The sequence below is a fragment of the Heliangelus exortis genome, chromosome 15, assembly GCF_036169615.1.
Source record: "Heliangelus exortis chromosome 15, bHelExo1.hap1, whole genome shotgun sequence".
Taxonomy (NCBI): Eukaryota; Metazoa; Chordata; class Aves; order Apodiformes; family Trochilidae; genus Heliangelus; species Heliangelus exortis.
Window position 1 is genome coordinate 5241007 of NC_092436.1, and position 18916 is coordinate 5259922.

Genomic DNA, 18916 nt, shown 5'->3' on the forward strand with positions numbered 1-18916 from the left:
TCCTCCCGTCCCATCACTCGGGACACTGACACCGCCTCCCTCCAACCTCCTCCCGGGGGAGGCTGCACAGAGCAATAAGGTCGCCCCTCACCCTCTTTTCCTCCAGGCTTTTCCTCCCTGCTCCCTCAGCCTCCCCCCCCTAAGCTGCTCCAGAAATCCCCGCCGCCCTCCCCACCCTTTCCCGCCCTCCCCCATGTAATGGCTCCCGCCGGCAGCCCCGCCATGAGGCGGCCGGGACTACATTTCCCGGAGGGCATCGCGGCGGAAGCGGAAGTGACGAGGCGGCGCGGTGCACGCGGCGCCCCGGGGCTGGGCCGAGCGGGCCGCGCCATGGCGGCGGATGGCCGCGGGGGGCGGGAGCTGCTCTGCCTCATCCACCAGCACCTGCTGCGCGGAGGATACGCTCGGGCGGCCCGCGAACTGCAGGCGCAGACTGGGCAGGTAACGGGCAGCGCCGGACGGGGTGGAGGCGGGAGGCAGCGGGGCCTCGGGCGAGTGGAGGAGGAGGGGGGTGGGGGGGATGCGTACCGGTAGCGCGCGTACCGGGCTGGGCCTGGGGGTTCGGTGTGCTGGGAGGGAGAGAGAGGGGGTTCGGGTCGGTTCTGGGGGTGCCGAGCCCGTCGGGGCTCCGCACCGGTTCCGCGCTGGCCCATGCTGCATACACGTGCTGGCCCGGCCCCGCCCCGAGCGGGAACCCGCGGTCCGGTTCCGGGAAGGGGGGGGATAAAGCTGTCCGGTACCAGGGGGGCAGCTGCTCCCCCAATGTCTGCTGCTTCAGGGGAAGCCCCGGGTGCAGCGGAACGAGGGGGGTTTGCGGGGAGGGCCCGTTCCGTGTCCTGGAAGGGGGGGGAGAGGGGGGGCATGGGGGGTTCTGCTGTCTCCGGTTCTGTTCCGTTGGTTGCGTCCAGAAGTGGGACCTTGGCCTGAGTCCTCTTCCCTCTCCTTCCACAGAAGTTGCTCCCTTCCCTCGCGACCTCTCTGGAGGATATCTTCACCCACTGGGAAAAGTAAGTGGAAGGAGGAAGAGTCTGTCGGGTCCCGCGCTGTGCCACACGTGCCCTCTTTATTCCCTGGAGTTTCCCGGGATGGTGCCTGTGCTCCCCTGCCTTCCCTCCTGGCCTCTGCTTTCAGACCGATTCTTTTGATATGTTCAAGATTACTTTGGGTTAAAACATTTTTAGCTTGGAGATAAGATTTTTGGAAGTTTTAAGAAACTGATGGGCTCCATGCTGGAGTGTTGTGGGGCTCAGAGTTGTGCCCTGGTGACAAAAATCCTTTCCCTGGTTCTGTTTCACTTTCTGTTTCAAGCCACGTGCTTTGTAGGACCCAAGCAGAGAGCATCAGAGCATGTGCTGAAATGCCAGGGCTGTAACAGAGACTTGACCCTTATCATAGAATCATAGAATGGGCTGGGTTGGAAGGGACCTCAGAGCTCATCAAGTCCAACCCTTGATCCACTCCCACTGCAGTTCCCAGCCCATGGCACTGAGTGCCACATCCAGGCTCTTTTTAAATATCTCCAGGGATGGAGAATCCACCCCTTCCCTGGGCAGCCCATTCCAATGTTTGATCACCCTCTCAGTAAAGAAATTCTTTCTAAGAATTCTTTCTAAGACCCTTGGCATAGGTCACCTGTCCCCTGGCTTGGAGGAAGTTCCTTGTTTTCAGCCTTTCAAGCCCTGGCATGTTCAGCCCCACAGCTTCCTGCACAATCATCCTGCTGGGTACAGGTTTGCACCCCCCCTGCCTGCTGCTCCCTTTGCTTTGGGGCTGGAGGGCAGTGCTGCAGAGAGGTTATTGCTGGAACAGGGATTCTGTGCCTCTCCTGAGCAGTGCTGGATTCCAGGTGCTCCTCAACATCTTTGCTTCCAAGAGGATTTATGCTGGGCCTTGTGCCACTGCCCTGCTCCTTGCTCTTGTGTCCCCATGGCTTTCTGACTCGAGCTGGGGAAGGACTGGGTCTAGGTGGGGATGAACCAGTGCAGAAACAGGCTCGTGGTTCCTCCCTCTAACAATTCATTGCTCACTTGGATGGAAACCTTTCTCTGCACGAGTTTTCCTGCCTGCTGCAGCAAACCCTTCCAGACACTGCTGCTTTTAAAGCTTGGGGGGTGGCAGGGTGCTCATGTCACGTTTAATGCTGTAGCATCACCCCTTGGTTGTGGTCCCACCCCACAAATGTGTCTGTTATTCCTGTCCCCTTGGGGTTATGCCTGGTTTGGGGTCACTTGTAGCTCTGTCTGTCCTAGAGAGCTCTCTGTGCACGAGCTGGGATTCTCATGGCTTGTCACTTCATAAACTTTTGGCCTGAAAATGCCTTGGTCACTGGTACTTCCCTTCAGAAAACTCCTACAAAGTGAACCTCAGGGTTGAAATATGCAGTTACTTAAGAGCAGCCTCCTTCCAGAGCTACATTTATCCTCTGGGGAGGCTGGGAAAGGTGCCTGTGGGCAGGGGGCAGTGGGTCTGCACAGCCCCAGGAGCTGCCAGAACCCTCAGGTTCTTGGGGCTGGTGCCTGTGGACACCCTTGTTTGCCCCCATGTGGTGTCTCTGAGCCCCTGGCTGCTCATGACAGGTTCTCACAGCAGTTGTGCTTGTGCTGTCAGCTGCCAGTGGATCAGGAAGGTGTTGCAGTGTCACAGCTGCCTGTGTGACTTGCTCTCTTTTTTTATTAATGGGATTATTATGTAGTTACAGGACTTGGTAATAGCAAAGGTGCCTTTGGCACAGCCTGCTTGCAAAATGCTTGCCCTGTTATAGCTCTGCTGCTGAAACACTCTTGTAGTAAGTACAATTTTCACAAGTTTAAATCATTAAACTAATTTTATTTTAAAATCAGATGAACAAATAAGCTGAATTGAAACAAAAGTGTGTTTGATAATTGTATGTCTCGGGGTTTAGAACTGTTCCAGTTTGTTCAAGATTTTTTTTTTTCCCCCCCCTCATTTTGATGCAAATTCTCTTCCCCCAGAACTCCCTCAAATTCCAGGAGAAGAAAAGTGAGTGATGAGGAGGCAGCCATCCCAGAAAAAATCAGAGTTCCTGATCCTGTGAGCAGCTCTGAGAGCTCAGAGAAGGAAGAGGATGAGAAAGAGAAGGCGAAAGCTGCGAATGGTAGGAGCAGCCCAGCTTGCCTGGCTTTAGAAAATGTTTGTCAAGTGATGGCTATTCCCTTGTGCTCTTAGAAAAATAGGACAACCAATTTAGCACTCCCTTCTTGTTTGGAGATTCTGAGGAGGACAGATCTCTGCTGAAGCTAGGAAAAAACTGTTAGGTTTTGCTGGGGGGATGGGTGTTGCCACTTGGATGGAGCCCTGGCAACTTAACACTGTCCACTGTGGAGCACCTTCTGTTTGGTCCAAGGTGTCTGTTGGGCCAGCAAAGGCAGGGCTGTCTCATGGATGAGAGAAAGACTTGTGAGTTGGTCTGGAAAGCCAGAGCCCTCTGTCTAGGGTGAGGGTAGATCCTGGTGCAGCTGATGTGGGGGATGTTGGCTTGCACAGTCTAACAGAAACCCCTGTGTCTGATACTTTTTGGCTCACTCTCATCTGCTGTAGACCAGCTCTTGGAAACTTGCAGATCTTGGCTGGTTCCTTGTCTTGGTTATGGAGAGAAGGATCAGGAGCAAAGCACTTGTCTGCTGCAAGGGCAGTGGCAGAGGTGTTGGGCCAGGTGTAAAGATGGGACCCTGCCTGCTGTGGCCTTCCTGCAGACCAGAAGCTCTTTTGATGTGAGCCTCTCTCTCACATAATTTCTCTGTGGCTCTTTCCTGTGCAGCAGCCAGCCTCTCCCTGGCCACAAACTCAGGAGTGAATGTAGAGAGCAGTGAAGATGATGACTCCTCATCAGAAGAAGAGACACCAGCTGGAAAAGGTGCAGCTATGGTAAGGCAGGACTTCTTTTGGCTTTGAAGGGTGATAATACTCTTGAGGCCACAGCTGTCCCAGACTCAATGGCATGTGTAGAATTCATACTGAAACGACCCACCTGTGCTGGAATAAGCCTTCTCTTAGGTATCTGTCCCCCAAGTGCTTCCCTAAAGAGCTCTGTGGCTTGCCCAGCTGCCAGGTTGCTGTTTAAGGTGTGTTGTGTCCAATTTAGCTCCTCCTCTGCCTATAGACTTCTAATTGCTCTCTTTTTCTGTAGGTGACACCGGCTGGGGCAGGTGGCAAAGCTGCCAACTCCTTGCATTCTCCTACCAAACCTGCTGCCAGCAGAACTCTGGTCTCCAATAAGCAGCAACCCAATGCAGCAGCTGTGTCTGCAGCACCAGCCAAGGCTGGGCAGAAACTGCCTGGTCCTGGGAAGCCTGGACCTACTGCAACAGCCCTTGGCAAAGTAGGGCAAAGCAAAGCACCAGTAACAACCAAAGCACAGGAAAGCTCCAGCAGCAGCTCTTCATCAGAGAGTGAGGAGGAAAAAGAGACACAGACTGCAAAGACCCCAGCCCCCAAAGTGGGTAAGGAGCCTGCAGGGTGTGGAAAATGCATGTATGCTCCAGCTTTGTTGTGAATCAGGTCTGAGCTGTGCCTTCAGCCTGTTCTTTTCCAGCTCCCTCGCTGGAAAGCTCAGAGCAAAGCTTGTTCCTCGGGGAGGCTGTGCTAATACTTCAGAGCAGCCAGGTCCAGAGCTCTGTGGGATGAATCCAGCCTGCTTGCTCCCATTTCAAGCAGCAGATGTCTGTCTGGCAGCACACAGCACTACAGAGCTGGAGATAATAGCACAGCATATCAGGAGAAGATGCAGAAGTAATACTGCAGATGCTTTCAGCTTTTTGGAAAGGCACTGCAGCATCTTCTCTTTGTTCCCAGTTGCAAAGTGTTTTCGTTTTGGTTTAAGTCTTTAGGGAAATCTTTCTGACTGCTTTGAAGTGTGTATGTTGAGGGAGATGAGGAATAGATCCTAGAAGCTTTGAAAATGGTCCCCAGCTCATTTCCAGAGAGGGTCCAGGAAGGCCGTGTGCCCCTGTAGGGAGCAGCTCCCTATAGGGTTCTTCTTGGTTGGCCAAGAAGAGTTTCCCATCTCTGCCTGCACTCAGAGGAATGGTGTTTGTGGGCCAACATTTGCCTAGAGAAGCTGTTCCCAGCAGGCCACTGGTGCTTTCAACAGGGCCTTCTTTCCTGCAAATCCCTTTAGCTTTCTCTGCGATTTGATTTTTTTTTTTTTTTCTCCTGACTTCAAAAGCTGTATTTGCATGATGCTCTGGGAGCTCAGAGCAGGCAGCAGCTGTGACATCTCCTCACTTGTGTTTCAGAGTCAAAGCAGGTGGCTGGGGTTTCTGAGAGCAGCAGTGAGGAATCAAGTGATGAGACATCCGAGGAGGAGGAGGCTGCAGCTCCAGTGGGCCAGGTAACCTCTCCAAGCCCAGTTCTTTGTCTCTGGGAAATCCTTTCCCTTGCAGGAGTGAGGACATGATGTAGTGCTGTATTCTGAAAACACCTTCCCTGGGTGTGTGCAATCCCCAAACCCATGGCCAGAGAAACCCTGTATGGCTGAGAACCCCACTAACTGCCACATCCATCAACCATTCCATCCCAGTTCCTCCTTGTGCCTGAGGTTGAGGGAGATCCTTTGATCTGTAGGAGGTGGTGTGCAGCTCCGTGGATATAACAGGCAGTCTGTGGAGAAAGTGGCTTCTGACCCCATGGGTCTGATCAAACCTATTTTCTGGTCCAAGTGGGCAAGGCAGCATTCTGTCAAACAGCTTCCATGCAGTTACAGCTCTCACCCAGTTTCTTGTGAGGTGTTACCTGATTATATTATTGCTTTTTCTTCCCCCTGTTCCCAGGCAAAACCAGCTATGAAAACAGCACAGGTTAATGCAGAACCTGTGAAAAGTACTGCTGCTGCTGCAGTGTCCCTCAAGAAGAATGCAGTGAAGCAAACAGCACCAGCACCAAACCAGGCCAAACCCACATCCACAATGGTTCCTGGGGCTGCAAAGCCTGGTGACACTTCAGAGAGCAGCAGCTCATCAGACAGTGAAGATGAGGAACCTCCAGCAGGAACCCAAGTGTGTCTTTCTGAGTCTGTCTCTCATAGCAACCCCTCTCTGGAGTTGGGAATTTCAGTGAAAAGAAAATTTTGTAACTGCATGTAGTGTATAACAAAGTCATGTTGGGGGTGGGAGGAAAGAGGCACAGGGTGTTTTATGGCACCTCAATGTCTTTGCTCTGAGCTCCAATTAAGCCATTTTGCCTTTCTTAAAAACAAAAAAATCCACCAGTACTTCTAAGTAAAAAACCTGGGAAATTATTTTCCCACCTGAAGAGGCAAATTGTCATGGTTGAATTTACCTCCTGCCTATAAATTGCAGTAAATAGTGTCTAATTTGTTGAAGTTGGGTGCAGCTTAGCTTTCCTGCTGTGGAGAATGCAAAGTGCTGCAGTGTACCTCACTGGAGGGGACTGGTAGCATCAGCAGGCTGAGGAAGAATGTCTGGTCTTTTCTTTCTTGTCTTGGGAAACTGTCCCCTCACAGCTAGATGAAAGGAAGCCTTGTGTCTCCTGCCAGTTGCTAATCTTCCTCCAGCATTTGCCTTTCCCAGGGGACTCAAATCTCTGGCCTTGGTTACAGTGTGAGCAAATAAACGATGCTGCTGTGGGATTTTCCTTTATTCATGCTGGTTTTATCTTGTCCAGACGAAGCCACCTCCAAAATCCTCCCAGGCCATCTCATCCCCAGTGAAACCCACACCAGCAGCATCGCTCTCCAGCAAAGCAGCTCCAGCAAAACCACTTCCACCGTCCCAAGGGAAGCCAGCCCCAAAACTGGGAGTGCTAAAGCAGGCCAAAACCACACTGGGGACAACTGCTGCTCCTGCAAAGCCTGCTGAAAGCACGAAGCCAACAGAGATTTCTGATTCCTCAGGCAGTGAAGAGGAGGCTCTCCCTGTCAGCCAGAAGGTAGGTGATGCTGTATCCAGCCTGGTGCCAAGGGGTGGGGTTTGCTAGGCAATTGCTTAGCCCTTAAATGCTGCCACTGATCTCCTTGAAACACCAGTGGCAGGTAGTCTGTTGTCTCATGGTTCCTCAGAGAGGAAGATCTTTCATTCTACCTGGAAACAAGTACAGCCTACCTCTTCTCCCAGCTGTACCAGAGAAGGTGGGGGCTGACCCCCTAGATACCAACTGGTAGGCTCTGTATGTGCCATGACCCCCTGGAGTGGGCCTTAGGGGCAGGGTCTTGGCTCTCCTCTGAGGATTCTGGCAGGAAGGACCACAAACTCAGACTGGGCTTGAGTGGGTGTACGCAGAGGGAGGCAAATCCCTGAGCCCTTCTGCGTTGACTGAGCTGCAGGGTTCTTTGGGAAGTGCCCTGTAAGCAGCACTTTGAAGTCAGCAGCTATTATCTGCTGGGAAGGAAGGGAAACTGGGGGCAGAGCCTCACGTGTCCTTGCAAGGAGGCTCTTTGTCAACACGTCCTTTTGCTATTGACAGGCAGGAGCTGGAGAGGCTCTGCATTTTTGTCTTCATAGCCTTGGTCTGCTAAGGTGGGTGGAGGGGGACGCATCTCTTTAACAGTTGGCTCTGAGCTGCTCTCTTCCTGCATGATTTTACGTCAAAATTGAGCTCTGGCAGCCAGGAGCAGCTATTCTGATAGCTGTGCCACAGGGTCTCTCACTGTAAAACTACTGAGGCTCATCCATTTTAGCAGAGTGGTAGGTAAAGAACACACTAGGGCAAGTTTGCTTCCTTCCAGTGTTGATCTGAAGCTGACAGCAGCAGGAAGCCATCTTGTCAACAGCTATTTAACCACTTCAGCATCTTCCCTCTTGCAAGCTGGCAATTACCCCTCAACAGCCACAGTCCTCAAGGAAGAGCTTGTCATCCCAGGAGCTCTATTTTTGCCAAACAGGCTGTTCCTTCCCATGTTAGTAGCCTGCAGGCAGAGACCACGAGGGAAGTCTGAAGATAGACAGTTAGGCTGAGCTGTGTCCACCGTCCTGTCCTCCCAGTCAAACTCTTCTTAGCTCATTCTCACCATCTGCTGCTTGGGCATATGCTAACCACTGACTTACTGTATCCTGCAACTTCCTCTGGCTTCTGTGCAAGATCCAAACAGATACAGAGCGTTGGAAGCTGCTTCATCTTTCCCTGTGGGGGTGGATTAACACAATTAAAATGAACATCATGCTTAAATTGAACTGCTTAATTGGTATGTTTACCCCTGAACACTTAGAAATATCTAGTGAAAAAAGTTGACGAGTTGTTTGCGTGTTTTGGGAGGGAAGGGTGGTGATGAGGGAGAGTGTGGATTGACCTTGAAGATGCTGTGAGCTGCTTTTCTTTTGGAACTGTTAATTCTGCTCTGCTTCTTCTCTCCTGGACAGTGTGGGCCAAAGATGGCACTTGAGCCCTGTGTTGCTTCTACTTGCCAGGACTGGGCATGAGATGAATGTGTGGAATGTTGGGAACCTGTGTCTTCATAAGCACCCCAGGAAAAGGGGTGTGGGCTGCACTGGTAGAAGTTTTGCCTGCAAGTTTTCATCATGGACTGCAAGCCCTGTGGGGAGAGGCCAAATCTTCCAGGAGATGGAGGGGTTTCTCTCCCTCCCTGAACCCTGCCCCTGGCAGGTGGCATTCCTGCCTTTGCTGTGTCGTGGCACAGCTGAGATAGAGGTCTCAGTGCTGATGGGCTGGCAGTGCACAGGCAGCAAGGGAGGGAGTGTGGCTGTGATACTGTGCTGGGTGCATGTGCCTGCACAGTGCTTCCCCCTCTGGTCGTGCAGCCCCTGGTGATGCAGAGGGACCCACGAGTGGCAGATGGGCCATGCAGGAGCTGAGTCACTGCTCTGTGCTGAGCCACAGGCAGCTCCTGGTTTGGGGGCTGGAGGGGGAGCAGGAAAAATTATTTCCTTTTCAATTCCTTTCCTCCTCTCTGAGTTGCTTCAGTATCTGTGACTCTTCAAGTTGTCAGGAGCTCTCCACCTGTGCTGTTTCCCTCCCTGGGTGTAACTCAGCCACGCTGCTGCTCTGATCCCACCTGGGACCATGCTGGAGGATACGGTGCCCATCATCCCTCTGGCAGTGACCAGAGATGTGGTGGGTGGAAGGACTGTGGCCTCCTCCCAGGAAGATTGGAGGAATCCCAAGGCTGTGCAAAGCTTATGGTGGTTTCTCTGTGGAAGCTGTTACGTTCTTTCTGTGTCAGGATGCCTCTGTACAGCAGCTCTTTCTCAATGTCTTGCCAAGTTAGAAGACAAAGCACCCCTTGAGACTTGCATCCGAGCAGAGGGAGAAACCAGTCTTGTGGCAAGGAAGTCTCAGCAGTGAGCAAGTGGAGTCTGATCTCTGTAGGCTGTTCCCTTGCACAGCAGTGCCTGGGACAAGAGGGAGGAGAGCTTGCTTGTTCAAGTAGAGCGTGTGAATTGTGCCTGTTTCAAGTAGTTCTCTCTCTTCAGTACTGCCAATCTGGACTCTCTCCTGGAGGCAGTGACTCACTGGTATCAAAACAAAACAGACAAGTGAGGTTTGCAATTTCCCCCCTTCCCAAGCTCTGGTGGAGGTTTCTGTTTCTCTCAACGGAGTCAAAATGTGCTTGGCTTGTTCAGAGTGCTGTTCTGTAGTGGGATAAACATGCAGATGCTGTTGTCTGTTTAGTGTTTGGCTTGGGGATGATAAACACTGCCCCAGTGGCAGCCTTTGGTGGGGCTGTGCCAGGAAACATGGTGAAATCTGTCCTCCAGGAAGGCTGCTAGGCTGGTGCTGGGCTGCTGGCCAGGAGCATCCCCCAGGTGGGCAGGCACTGCAAAAATCCTCCTGATCCTCTGCTGCAGGTTAAGAGAGGGCATCCCTGCATTAGCAGCATGACATGGCTGGGAAAGGGGGGTGGCAGGGGCTGTGCAGCAGGGCAGGAGTCTCTCTCATCATCTTGCAGTAAGCCTGGAGGCAGAATACTGAATCAAGCTGCCATCATGTGTGGGTTGCATGGGGTCTGCCTGCCCTGGCAAGCACAATGTGCTCTTTGGCAGAGCAGCCCGGAGATGAGCAATGGGCAGAGTAAACTGAGTGAGTACAGAGCACTGTGAGCCTGGAGAATATCTGCAGGTGGTGAAGTTACCCCATCTCTTGGCAAGCAGATCCCCTACCACCACGAGCCTTTAGCCCCTTGCAGGAGCAGTGTCCACTGCCCTTGGCCAAAGCCAGGGTGGGGTCTGGGAAGAGATCATCTCACCTGGCCATTGTGTGCCTTCCTAGTGCTGAAACACCACTGCTCTGGGGCAGTGGCTCATGGCCTGGGACATCAGGGTGTTATGGGGTGCTGTAGAAAGGCACAGCCCAAGTGAGTTGCAGGATTTTTTTTTCTTGTCCGGAGATTTTTCTGGGGTTGGAACTAGATGATTTTTAAGGTCCCTTCCAACCCAAACCATTCGATGATTTTATGATCTTTTCATTCTTAGAGCAGATCAGTTTCTAGGGTGGGTTCCAGCCTGCCACTGTACCCCAGACTCCTGTGTCAGCCCTGTCTATACTGAGCTCTCCAGCAGTTCTAGGGTGTAGCTCCACTTACTTGTCTGAATCTTCCAAGTGTTTTGGCACAAGGCTTCCCACTCCTGCTGATTCCCCAAGCTGGGAGGACATTGTGCTTGAATGACAGGCTGCCTTGGAATGGGGGTCTCAGGGCTGCAGTGCTTCTCCTGCCCTCAGGCTCCTGTCCAGCCAGTATCTTGGCCTCAATAAGGAATTGGTGTTAGAAGCACTGTTAGTCCTGCAGGCTCGTGCAGTAAAACACGTTTGGGCTTCGTGTCAAAAGCATATTGCTAAGTGCAGTGGTACGTGTCCTCAGCAGCTCACTCCAGGCAGTAACTGAAGCCCCTTCCAAACTTTACATGCCATGGATGGAGTGAACGTCAGTAACAGCTGTGTTAGGTTAAAACAAAGCCCAACTTGAGCTGAAACAGTACTTAAACTCCTAAACAGCACCTGTACTAATACTACCTTTCTGGGCCTGTGTTTCTTTTTCATTAAGAGGTTAACAGAACACCCTGGGCCTGTTCCCAGCCTGAGCCAGGCTCCTAAAACTGGGCCAACAGAAAAAGCAGTGGGAAACACCTTGAAAAGCCAGGTCTCAGAAAGTGATAGCAGTGACTCATCTGACAGTGAAGAGGAGTCCCCTGCAGCACAGACACAGCCTCTGCAAGCTGGTAAGTCTGGTATGGCCAGGATCCCTCACCTGCATCCTCCTGGGTTTCCTTCTCTCTCCTGCATGTCCACAGCCCAGCCTCCTGTGATAGCTCCTGCTCTGGACAGCGTGGAAAGTAACTTTCTCATGGTGACATTTTCTGATGCTTTTCCTGCAGCAAAATCCAATGCTGTGCCCCAGCCAACAAATGTGAAGAAAGCAGCAACACCAGCACCAAACCCTCCACCTGTGGACAGCAGTGATGATTCCAGTGAGGACGTGGATTCAGAGGAGGAGATAGTTCCTCCTTCCCAGGTAAGGAGCTGCTGACCTGCTGGATGTGGGCACTGTTAGTCCTGCACACTCAGGAGGTCTCAGGACTCGTGAGATGGTAGATGAGTGGGTGATGAGGGGTGCAGAGGAGCCCTCCTGTTGGCTGGGTCAGGTTTTCTTGGTAGCATCCCTGGGTCTCCCTGACCTTGCCTCTGGGTACTCACCTCAGCCATAGCCAGTTTGCAGTGTTTTAGGGCAGTGGAGGGTGTGAATGTTTTGGCAGGAAGATGAGTAGATGCACAAGCCCAGGCCTCCTCTGGGATTCTGTCCTGTTTGCCCTGCTCCAGGGAGCTGGGCTGGAAAAGCAGCCAAATCCTTGCAGGCAGAATCTTTCCATGAGCTGGGTTGCTCTAAGGCAACCCACCCTGTGGTTCCTCCCACACCCCTGGGTGGGGAGCAGCTGGAGCTCTCTGGACAACCCTTCCACCAGCCCTGGGAGGCTGGAAGGCTCTGTCCTGAAGGTTAGCACAGCAGCCCTGCTGCCTTTCAGCTGAAGGAGCCAGACCCTTGCCTTGGCAACCCAAAATCTGTGCTGAGACACAGCTGAGTTTCATGGAGCCCATCCCAGCTCTCTCACCTTCATGTCACATCTCTGAAGTGTTTCTGTGCCAGTCCTGCAGGGCCACGTCTGAGCTCCTAAAGGCCTTGAGCTGCCCTGGTGTGAACCTGGCTGCAGTTTGAGCCTTGGAAAGAAACCACATGAAGCAGCACTGACTGAGGAATGTGGCTACTGTTCCTTTGTGGTGGTGGTGGTGGCTTGGCTGGTGCTCTGAGCCCAGGGCTTAGTGGTCAAGCATGCTCCTTGTCCTGCACATCCAGGTGTCCCCTGTCTGCCAGCACCCTTGCTGGGAGAGGGGGATTATGTGCACTCAAGGAAACCCTTCCCCGTGTTGGCCTGGTGCTCTGGCCAGTGGAAAGGCTGTCTCCCCCCATCTGGTGGGCAGGCAGCCAGCCTGCACAGCCCTTGATTACAGCATGTTTATAGAACCAAGATTGTATAAAATAAGGCAGTTGCTGTAACTTGAGCTTTGTGTGAGAAGGCTGAGAGCTCACGTCGGATTGGTGGCTCTCTGCATGGTGGAGCATGTCCTGCAGGCCAGATGTGGTGTGAGGGAAATGTCAGCCCACAAAGACCCAGCTTGTCAGAGGTCTGGGGGGGGAGGCTGTTCACGTAGCCTCGTTTGTAACACAAACCAGGAGGCTGAGCACTCTTCCTTTCTCCTCTGCTGGCATCTGTGTCTTGGACCTGATGTCAGTGTCTGATTTCCATGCCCTTGGCTTTTCTATTTTTAATCCCTCTTACCTTTAGCTTGATGGGAGGTTTCAAATATGAGGCAACAGAATTGCTTCTTGCTAATTTGCTTTGTAATCTGTTGCTTCCCTGTAGACCTGAAGACAGATTTGCCCTGTGGTTTGTGTCTTTTCTTTGTTTCTGTTGTGAATTAACTCTTGTTGTGTGATTTATTTTTTTTTTAGGGAGTGGGAGGCATCCTGGAATCCAAAGTGGCCACTTTGCAGAGTAGGGTTTGCAACTGCAGTCTTTTTGGTACTGCAGTGAACAGGGATCTTGCAGCCTACAAGCATACCACATATCACATTTTCCTGCCTTCCCTCAGGGTGGGTGCTTTTGGGGCACTGAGCTTTAGGCACTCCTGGGGTGCTGGCCCTCCCTTCTCTGCTCCTGGCTGTGCCAGAGGCCCTGCTCAGGGGGCTCACAGGAGACAGAGCTTGCCTGCAGCAGGGAAAAAAACCCAACAAATGTGAGCCTTGGTGCTGTGCTGAAAATGATGAAGGGCTCAGGAGTTAGTGGTGGATTGGTGTATGTTTCTGCCTCTCTTTCCTCTGAGTTGTGCTCTGTCCTGATTTTCTTTGTCATCTATTTTAGAGTGTGTTCCAGCAGAATGTCAAAGCAGCCAAGGTTTCAAGCACAGTGGCTGCCAATGCTAATGCCACACAGGCTCCAGGCAAGGGGATAAAAGCTTCTGCTGTTCCCCAGCTCAGCAGAGTGTCTGAGAGCTCCAGCAGTGACTCCTCGGAGCACGGCGTGCAGCCTGGAGAGGTAATGACAGGGGAGTGAAGCAGGGAGCTGCCCTGGGCAGAGAGGGCAGGAGGGTCTGCTGGAGTCTGAGGATGGTGCCATGGCCCTGCAGAGGGAGTGTGTCTGTGGGAGGGGGGAGAGAGAGGGCTGCTCTGTTTTAACCACTGGAACCACACCAGAAGGTGAGGTGGATGAGCAGAGGGTATCCATGGAACATCTACTTTTTCTGCCTCCCAACTGGCTGACAGGTTTCTTCCTGCTTTAGTGATGGCAGTGTCCTGTACAGCCAGGAGTTGTCTGCCACAGCTGTCTGCTTCATCTGTCAGCTGGGGGAGATGGAGAGCTCCACGCTCTGCATGAGAAATTTTGGGGCTGACCTTGGCACAAACTGGAGCAGAATGGCTTAAGAATGGCCCAGGGGTTCAATCCCATCTGCTTTTGGCTGCTTCTTACAGTTGATGGGTATGAGCAGTTTGTTCCTCCTTACAGATGAGTTTCATCTTCCTCTCCCTAGGCCCCCGCTCCTTCCCTGAAACAAACAGCTCCAGCGGGAAAAGCTCCTCCAGCCAACAATGCCATCCCTCGGGCTGCTTCACTCCTGGGAAGTCCCACCTCCAAGTCAAGGAAGCCAGGGCTGCAGCCAGCACAGAACACCCAGCTGAGCCAGGCTGTGCCCCCCATCCAGCCAGAGGAGTCCTCAGACAGTAGCAGTTCCTCAGACAGCGATGAGGAGGTGCCCAAGCAGCCCCCCAAACCTGGTTAGTTCTCCCAAGATGCTCTCAGTGGTGCTGGCCAGGCTGGGGTGGGAACAGTTTTGTTGTCCTGTGGGAGGTGTATCACCTTCACTTAGTGCTTGGAGGGGTCTTCCTTCTCTCCAGCTTGGCAGAGCATCCCCCTTTCTTTGGAGGCAGAAGGCCTTTTGTTGGCAGTAGCTGTGTGGGGTAGGTGAGCTCAGCCCCAGGCAGCATGGTGGGTTTAATGAGAAGAATTCTGCTCCTCCAGCAGGCTCGTTGCAGAAACCAGGAGGGACCCAGACAACCCACAGCTCCTCCTCAGAGTCCAGTGAGGAGGAGGAGGAGGCAGCATCACAGGTATGGTACTGGAGCAGTCTGGGATCCTCTGGGGTCTGGCTCCTGAGCATGACAGAGAGGATGGAAATCTCAGACATAGCAAACAGGGTGCCACGTGGATTTGCCAGCACAGAATGGAAAGCACCCCAGTGCAGTGCTGTGAGCAGGGCCTTTTGGTGGGGGCAGAGAGAGGTTTTTGAAGCTGGAATGCTTCCCCAGGCAGCCATGCCTTGGGTCCAGGGCTCGTGGTGCCATCCCCAGGGGGAGGGCTGGGAGGTGGTGCCTTGCAAGGGTTAAACCAGGAGAACTGGTGCACAGTGCCAATAGCAGCAGGATTTTTTTTTTCCTCACTTTTATTTGTAACTTAACCCATGTCCCAGCTATTAAATTCCCTTTGTAAGTAACGTGCAGGGCGTGCAGCACATCTGCAGTACATTAGCTGTGCATGGGTGCATGCTAATGGCCAGGAGCCTCCCCCAAGCCTGATTTACTGGGCCAGAACAAAGAGGAGACCCTCTTGCTGTCAGCTCTTGCTGCTGTAAGCTCAGCCAGTGTCTGCCAGTGCTGCCCCATCCTCCTGGCAGCCCTGACCTCTCCACAGGGCTGGCTGAGGGGTACAGGATCACTCTGTGGGTGGCCAAAGATGGGCCCTTCACCTGGAGTCTGGGGTGGTAGCAGCAGAGACAGATCTGCCTGTCTGGTAAGGTGTGTGGGAGGGTGTGATTCCTCAACGTGTCTGTGCTGTTTCAGTCCCTCCTCACAGGCTATCTTGGCCACTCCAGTGCCCCAGCAGCACCTCAGGCACCAAAGACGGTTCCCCCCCAGCCTGCAGGCAAAGTGGGGCAGGGGAAGGCAGCTGTGGCTGCTGCAAACTGCCTCTCCAAGGCTTCTCTGAGAGCCAGCAGCTCCAGCAGCTCCAGCAGTGACTCTGACACAGACATCCAGGTGGCTGCAAACCACAGAACAGGTGGGTCTGCTGTGACAAAGTTGGGAATGTCCTTATCCCAGGAGGAAAGCTGTGCTGGCACAGGGATGGTGACACTGGGGCTGGGCCCTGTTCCCAGTCTGTCTCCACTGCAGAGCCCACTGGTGGAGTGCTGCTGCCGTCTGCTGGCCTCCCCTGCCACCACACAGCTCCCTCCTCCAACACCCCTTCTGCCCTGGCTGCCTTGTCAGGCTCTGTGCCTCTGCCTCTTCCAAGTCCTGCTCTATCAGCACTAATTAACACAGTTAATGAGAGTAGGCAGGGCTCTCCCTAAAACCTGTGCCCACTGCACTGGTGTGTGTGGTAGAGAGGGCTCCTGGGGAATGTTTAAAAACTGGCTGAAGATGTGCTGCTACACAGTGCTGGTATTGAAGCCTCCCCTTGTTTTTTCTGTATCATGTCTGAAGGGCAGAGAAAGTGGAGTAAGTGGGAAGACCCATGGAGAAACAAAATATCCTGACATCCCCCTGTCATCCCAGTTTGTTGGCAAATTGTAGAACTCTGAGCTGGAAGCTGTTTCTGCTCTGGTGTGACCTTGGTGCCTTCAGATGAGTTCTGGCCTGCTCCAGAGGCTCACATGGGTTCTTTTGGCCTCTTGGGCACATGGTTAAGTTGTGCAAAGGGCTGTTGAGGTCAGAACTCAGGCTCTGCTGTAGTTGGGATGGCCAAGCAGGTTTAGCTTTTGGGAGGGGAACTTGATACTCCTCTTCCAGTGCATATTTCCATCCTCCATTAACTCTGTGGTCTACATAATGAGGGCTCCCTGATTTTTCTTCTTTATTTTGTCACTGTTTCCACAGAAAACAACCTCCCTCCAGGGGGGGAGGTCAACAGAGCCTCCAACAAAGAAAAGGTGGCAGGAAAAACAGAGCCAGGTCATTCCAGCCTCAAACCTTCCAAACCTTCCAAACCTTCCCCAGTCAAGAAAGCCCTGGCTGTGAAAGAGAATGATGCTGGAGCAAAAGGGGCACAAGTTATCCCAGCACCACATGCAGCTTTGTCCATCCCACAGTCAGAGGAATCAAGCTCAGGAAGTGAAACTGAGGTTACTGCTGCCAAAGTTCCTGCAGTGCAACCACTGGAAGCGCTGGATGGGAAGAAGAAGAAGAAAAAGGAGAAAAAAGAAAAGAAGGAAAAGAAGAAATCATCCTCCACAGCAGACAAGGCTGTGAAAACATCTAAGAGCAAAGACAAAGAGAATAAAAAGCAGAAAACATCTCAGAAGCGGAAACTGCCAGGAGAGGATGGAGCTGCTGGGCAGCCCAAGGAGAAGAAGCAGAAAGGACAAGCTAATGAAGAAGTACCCAAAAAGAAAAAGAAGAAAGCAACTGGTGACCTGGAGAAGTTGCCAAGCAGCAAAGAAAAGAAAAAAACAGCTAAAAGTAAGCATTCCTCACTTGGGCTGCATTTGCTATAGGTTCTTGCAGCCAATGCATGTTCAGCTTCTGCTTTCCTGTTAGCTTTCTGCTTGGCTACTTCCCTCTTGGCCCACCCAGAGCCAATGCCAAGTTTCTAAGCCCCCATTTCAGTGTTTTTCTGCATTGTGTTGCAGACAGCAACCTCCTGCCCCTCTGTCCTGTGTCCAGCACAGTGCATGCTGTCCCCATGCATCTTCTGTGGCATGACCTGTCCCTCCAGCACTTCCACCTTTCCTGCTCTTTCCTCTGGGTGGGAATGTGTGCATGGATGGTGGGGTCAAAAACCACTATGGCTCAAAAACAGCAGAGAAACTGGGTGCAGCTGCCTTGTAGCAGGGCTCTGCCCTCACTCAGTTACTGCTCTGGAAAGCTTGCTCAGGTTCAGATGTGATCAAAAACTGGAGCTGCTTCTCCCACTCTCTGCTCCATCTCAGAGGCTAACAATAGCAGAGCCCTTCTCATAATTGATTTTTCTTTCTTTCTTCCAGAAAAAAAGGTGGGAAAAGAAAAGAAGAGCAGCAAAAAGGTGTCTTCAGAGGGGGAGCCTGTAGCAGATGGCTCTGCTGAGGTTCACAAGAAGAAGAAGAAGAAGGTATGTGCAACAACTTGGGATGGGTACGATGGGGAGAGCTGTTCTGAATGCTGCTCATCCGTGCAGTGTGCCAGGATGGACAGGAACAGAGCCGTGTCCTGGCAGTACAGAGGAGGCTGCAGATGATTTTGGCTTGTCTTGAGACAAAGGCCAGGGGTGACCTTTAATTGATTGGGTGGGGGTGGCTCAAAGAAGGGCTTGTTCCTATATTGCTCCTGTAGGAGATCTGTTTTCCTGGAAGAGTCAAATCCAGGGGTCCTTTTGGTAGCAGAGAACCTGCCCAAGGAGTAAGTGCTGTTGTTCAGCTCTGTTCATCTTGTTGCTTTCATCAGAAAATGGAAATCCTGAAGGCTTGGCAGGCTACTGCCTCCCATCCCGAGGGCTTAGGAAGTGGGGCAGAGGGAGACTATAAGATGTTCCCATAATGGTTATGTCCCTGTAGAGATGGTAGCCAAGAAGCCTCTGTGGCTCCTTCATGTTTGTGATGCAGATGATCCTGATTTATTTTTCACCCTTTACTTTTTAGAAGAAGAAAACAGCTGAGCCTGAAGGACTGTGAGAAGGTACATGGCCCGTGGTGACTGTTGGTACCTCTGAGCAGCGGTAACCTTGGCCAAATTCAGTACTCCTGGGCCAGTCTTGAGGAGACTGAGTGCCCTCTGCCTGCTTGCTGAGTCAGCCTGGCCTTAGATTAGAGGGCCAGGGAGTGGAGCTGTGCAAGGAAAGTCACACAGCAGCGTGCTGGCTTCTCTGGATGTGTTTGACCTCAACTCTTTAGCTGCTGAGAACTGGATGTCCAGCCTGGACGTTTCTGTCCTCTGTCATCAGCAGAGACGAGCGGTCTCTGGCAGTGTCTCTCTGTCCCTGCTGACCACGGGGAGCTTGGAAAAGTAATATGGAATAGCTGGTGATGTTGTAGCCACCTGGAAGTGGACCAGATGACTCTGCCCCTGCTCTGCTCAGCTGTAAGGCTGTTCTCCTCCTCCCCACCCCTAACTCTTTTAACTCCTCTCCCCAAAGGTACCGCATCCCTGTGATTAAGGATTTGTGGGTGAAGATCAAACAGAAGAGAGGAAAAGGAAGTTCATCAGGAGAATTCCAACTTTTTTTTTTTTTTTAAATAATAATTTATAACTTCTTTTAACTGTGACTTCTAGAGCAGAACCGTGTAACTTTCTGCCTCCTTCTGCCCTGCTGGGGCCCAGAGAGATGTTTATTTCCCCTCATGGCTCACCGGTTGCACAAGAACTGAACTTCAGGAGGCAGTTTGACCAGAGCCAGCCTGCAGGAACTGCTTTCCTCCTAGTTGACACCCAACCATCTCTTTCTCATCACAGAGCTATATTTTTAAGAGA

General features: G+C 52.4%; 1 protein-coding gene across 7 annotated transcripts; it reads left to right on the forward strand.

Moving 5' to 3' along the window:
• The first annotated feature begins 291 nt into the window (after window positions 1–291).
• TCOF1 (treacle ribosome biogenesis factor 1) lies at window positions 292–18674 on the forward strand. 7 transcript variants are annotated; one of them, XM_071759268.1, is made up of 18 exons: window positions 292–441; window positions 952–1007; window positions 2973–3115; window positions 3779–3885; window positions 4148–4460; window positions 5256–5350; window positions 5790–6014; window positions 6643–6906; window positions 10973–11147; window positions 11304–11440; window positions 13344–13517; window positions 14011–14254; window positions 14499–14587; window positions 15317–15533; window positions 16352–16933; window positions 17458–17561; window positions 18088–18124; window positions 18582–18674. In XM_071759268.1, the coding sequence occupies exons 1-17, from the start codon at window positions 331–333 to the stop codon at window positions 18118–18120; spliced, it is 3069 nt and encodes a 1022-aa protein (XP_071615369.1). In that variant the 5' UTR covers window positions 292–330; the 3' UTR covers window positions 18121–18124; window positions 18582–18674. The 7 variants fall into 7 exon arrangements, with proteins under 7 accessions (XP_071615369.1, XP_071615371.1, XP_071615368.1 ...); XM_071759270.1 differs by having other exon boundaries at window positions 18091–18124; XM_071759267.1 differs by having other exon boundaries at window positions 18088–18674.
• The last annotated feature ends 242 nt before the right edge of the window (window positions 18675–18916 follow it).

Excerpts from the sequence above, each read along its gene's own strand:
- TCOF1 (XM_071759267.1), top strand. The coding sequence starts at position 331 with ATGGCGGCGGATGGCCGCGGGGGGCGGGAGCTGCTCTGCCTCATCCAC. Across the intron at positions 6,015-6,642 it reads AACCTCCAGCAGGAACCCAA|ACGAAGCCACCTCCAAAATC; the intron begins GTGTGTCTTTCT and ends TATCTTGTCCAG. Across the intron at positions 17,562-18,087 it reads ACAAGAAGAAGAAGAAGAAG|AAGAAGAAAACAGCTGAGCC; the intron begins GTATGTGCAACA and ends TTTACTTTTTAG.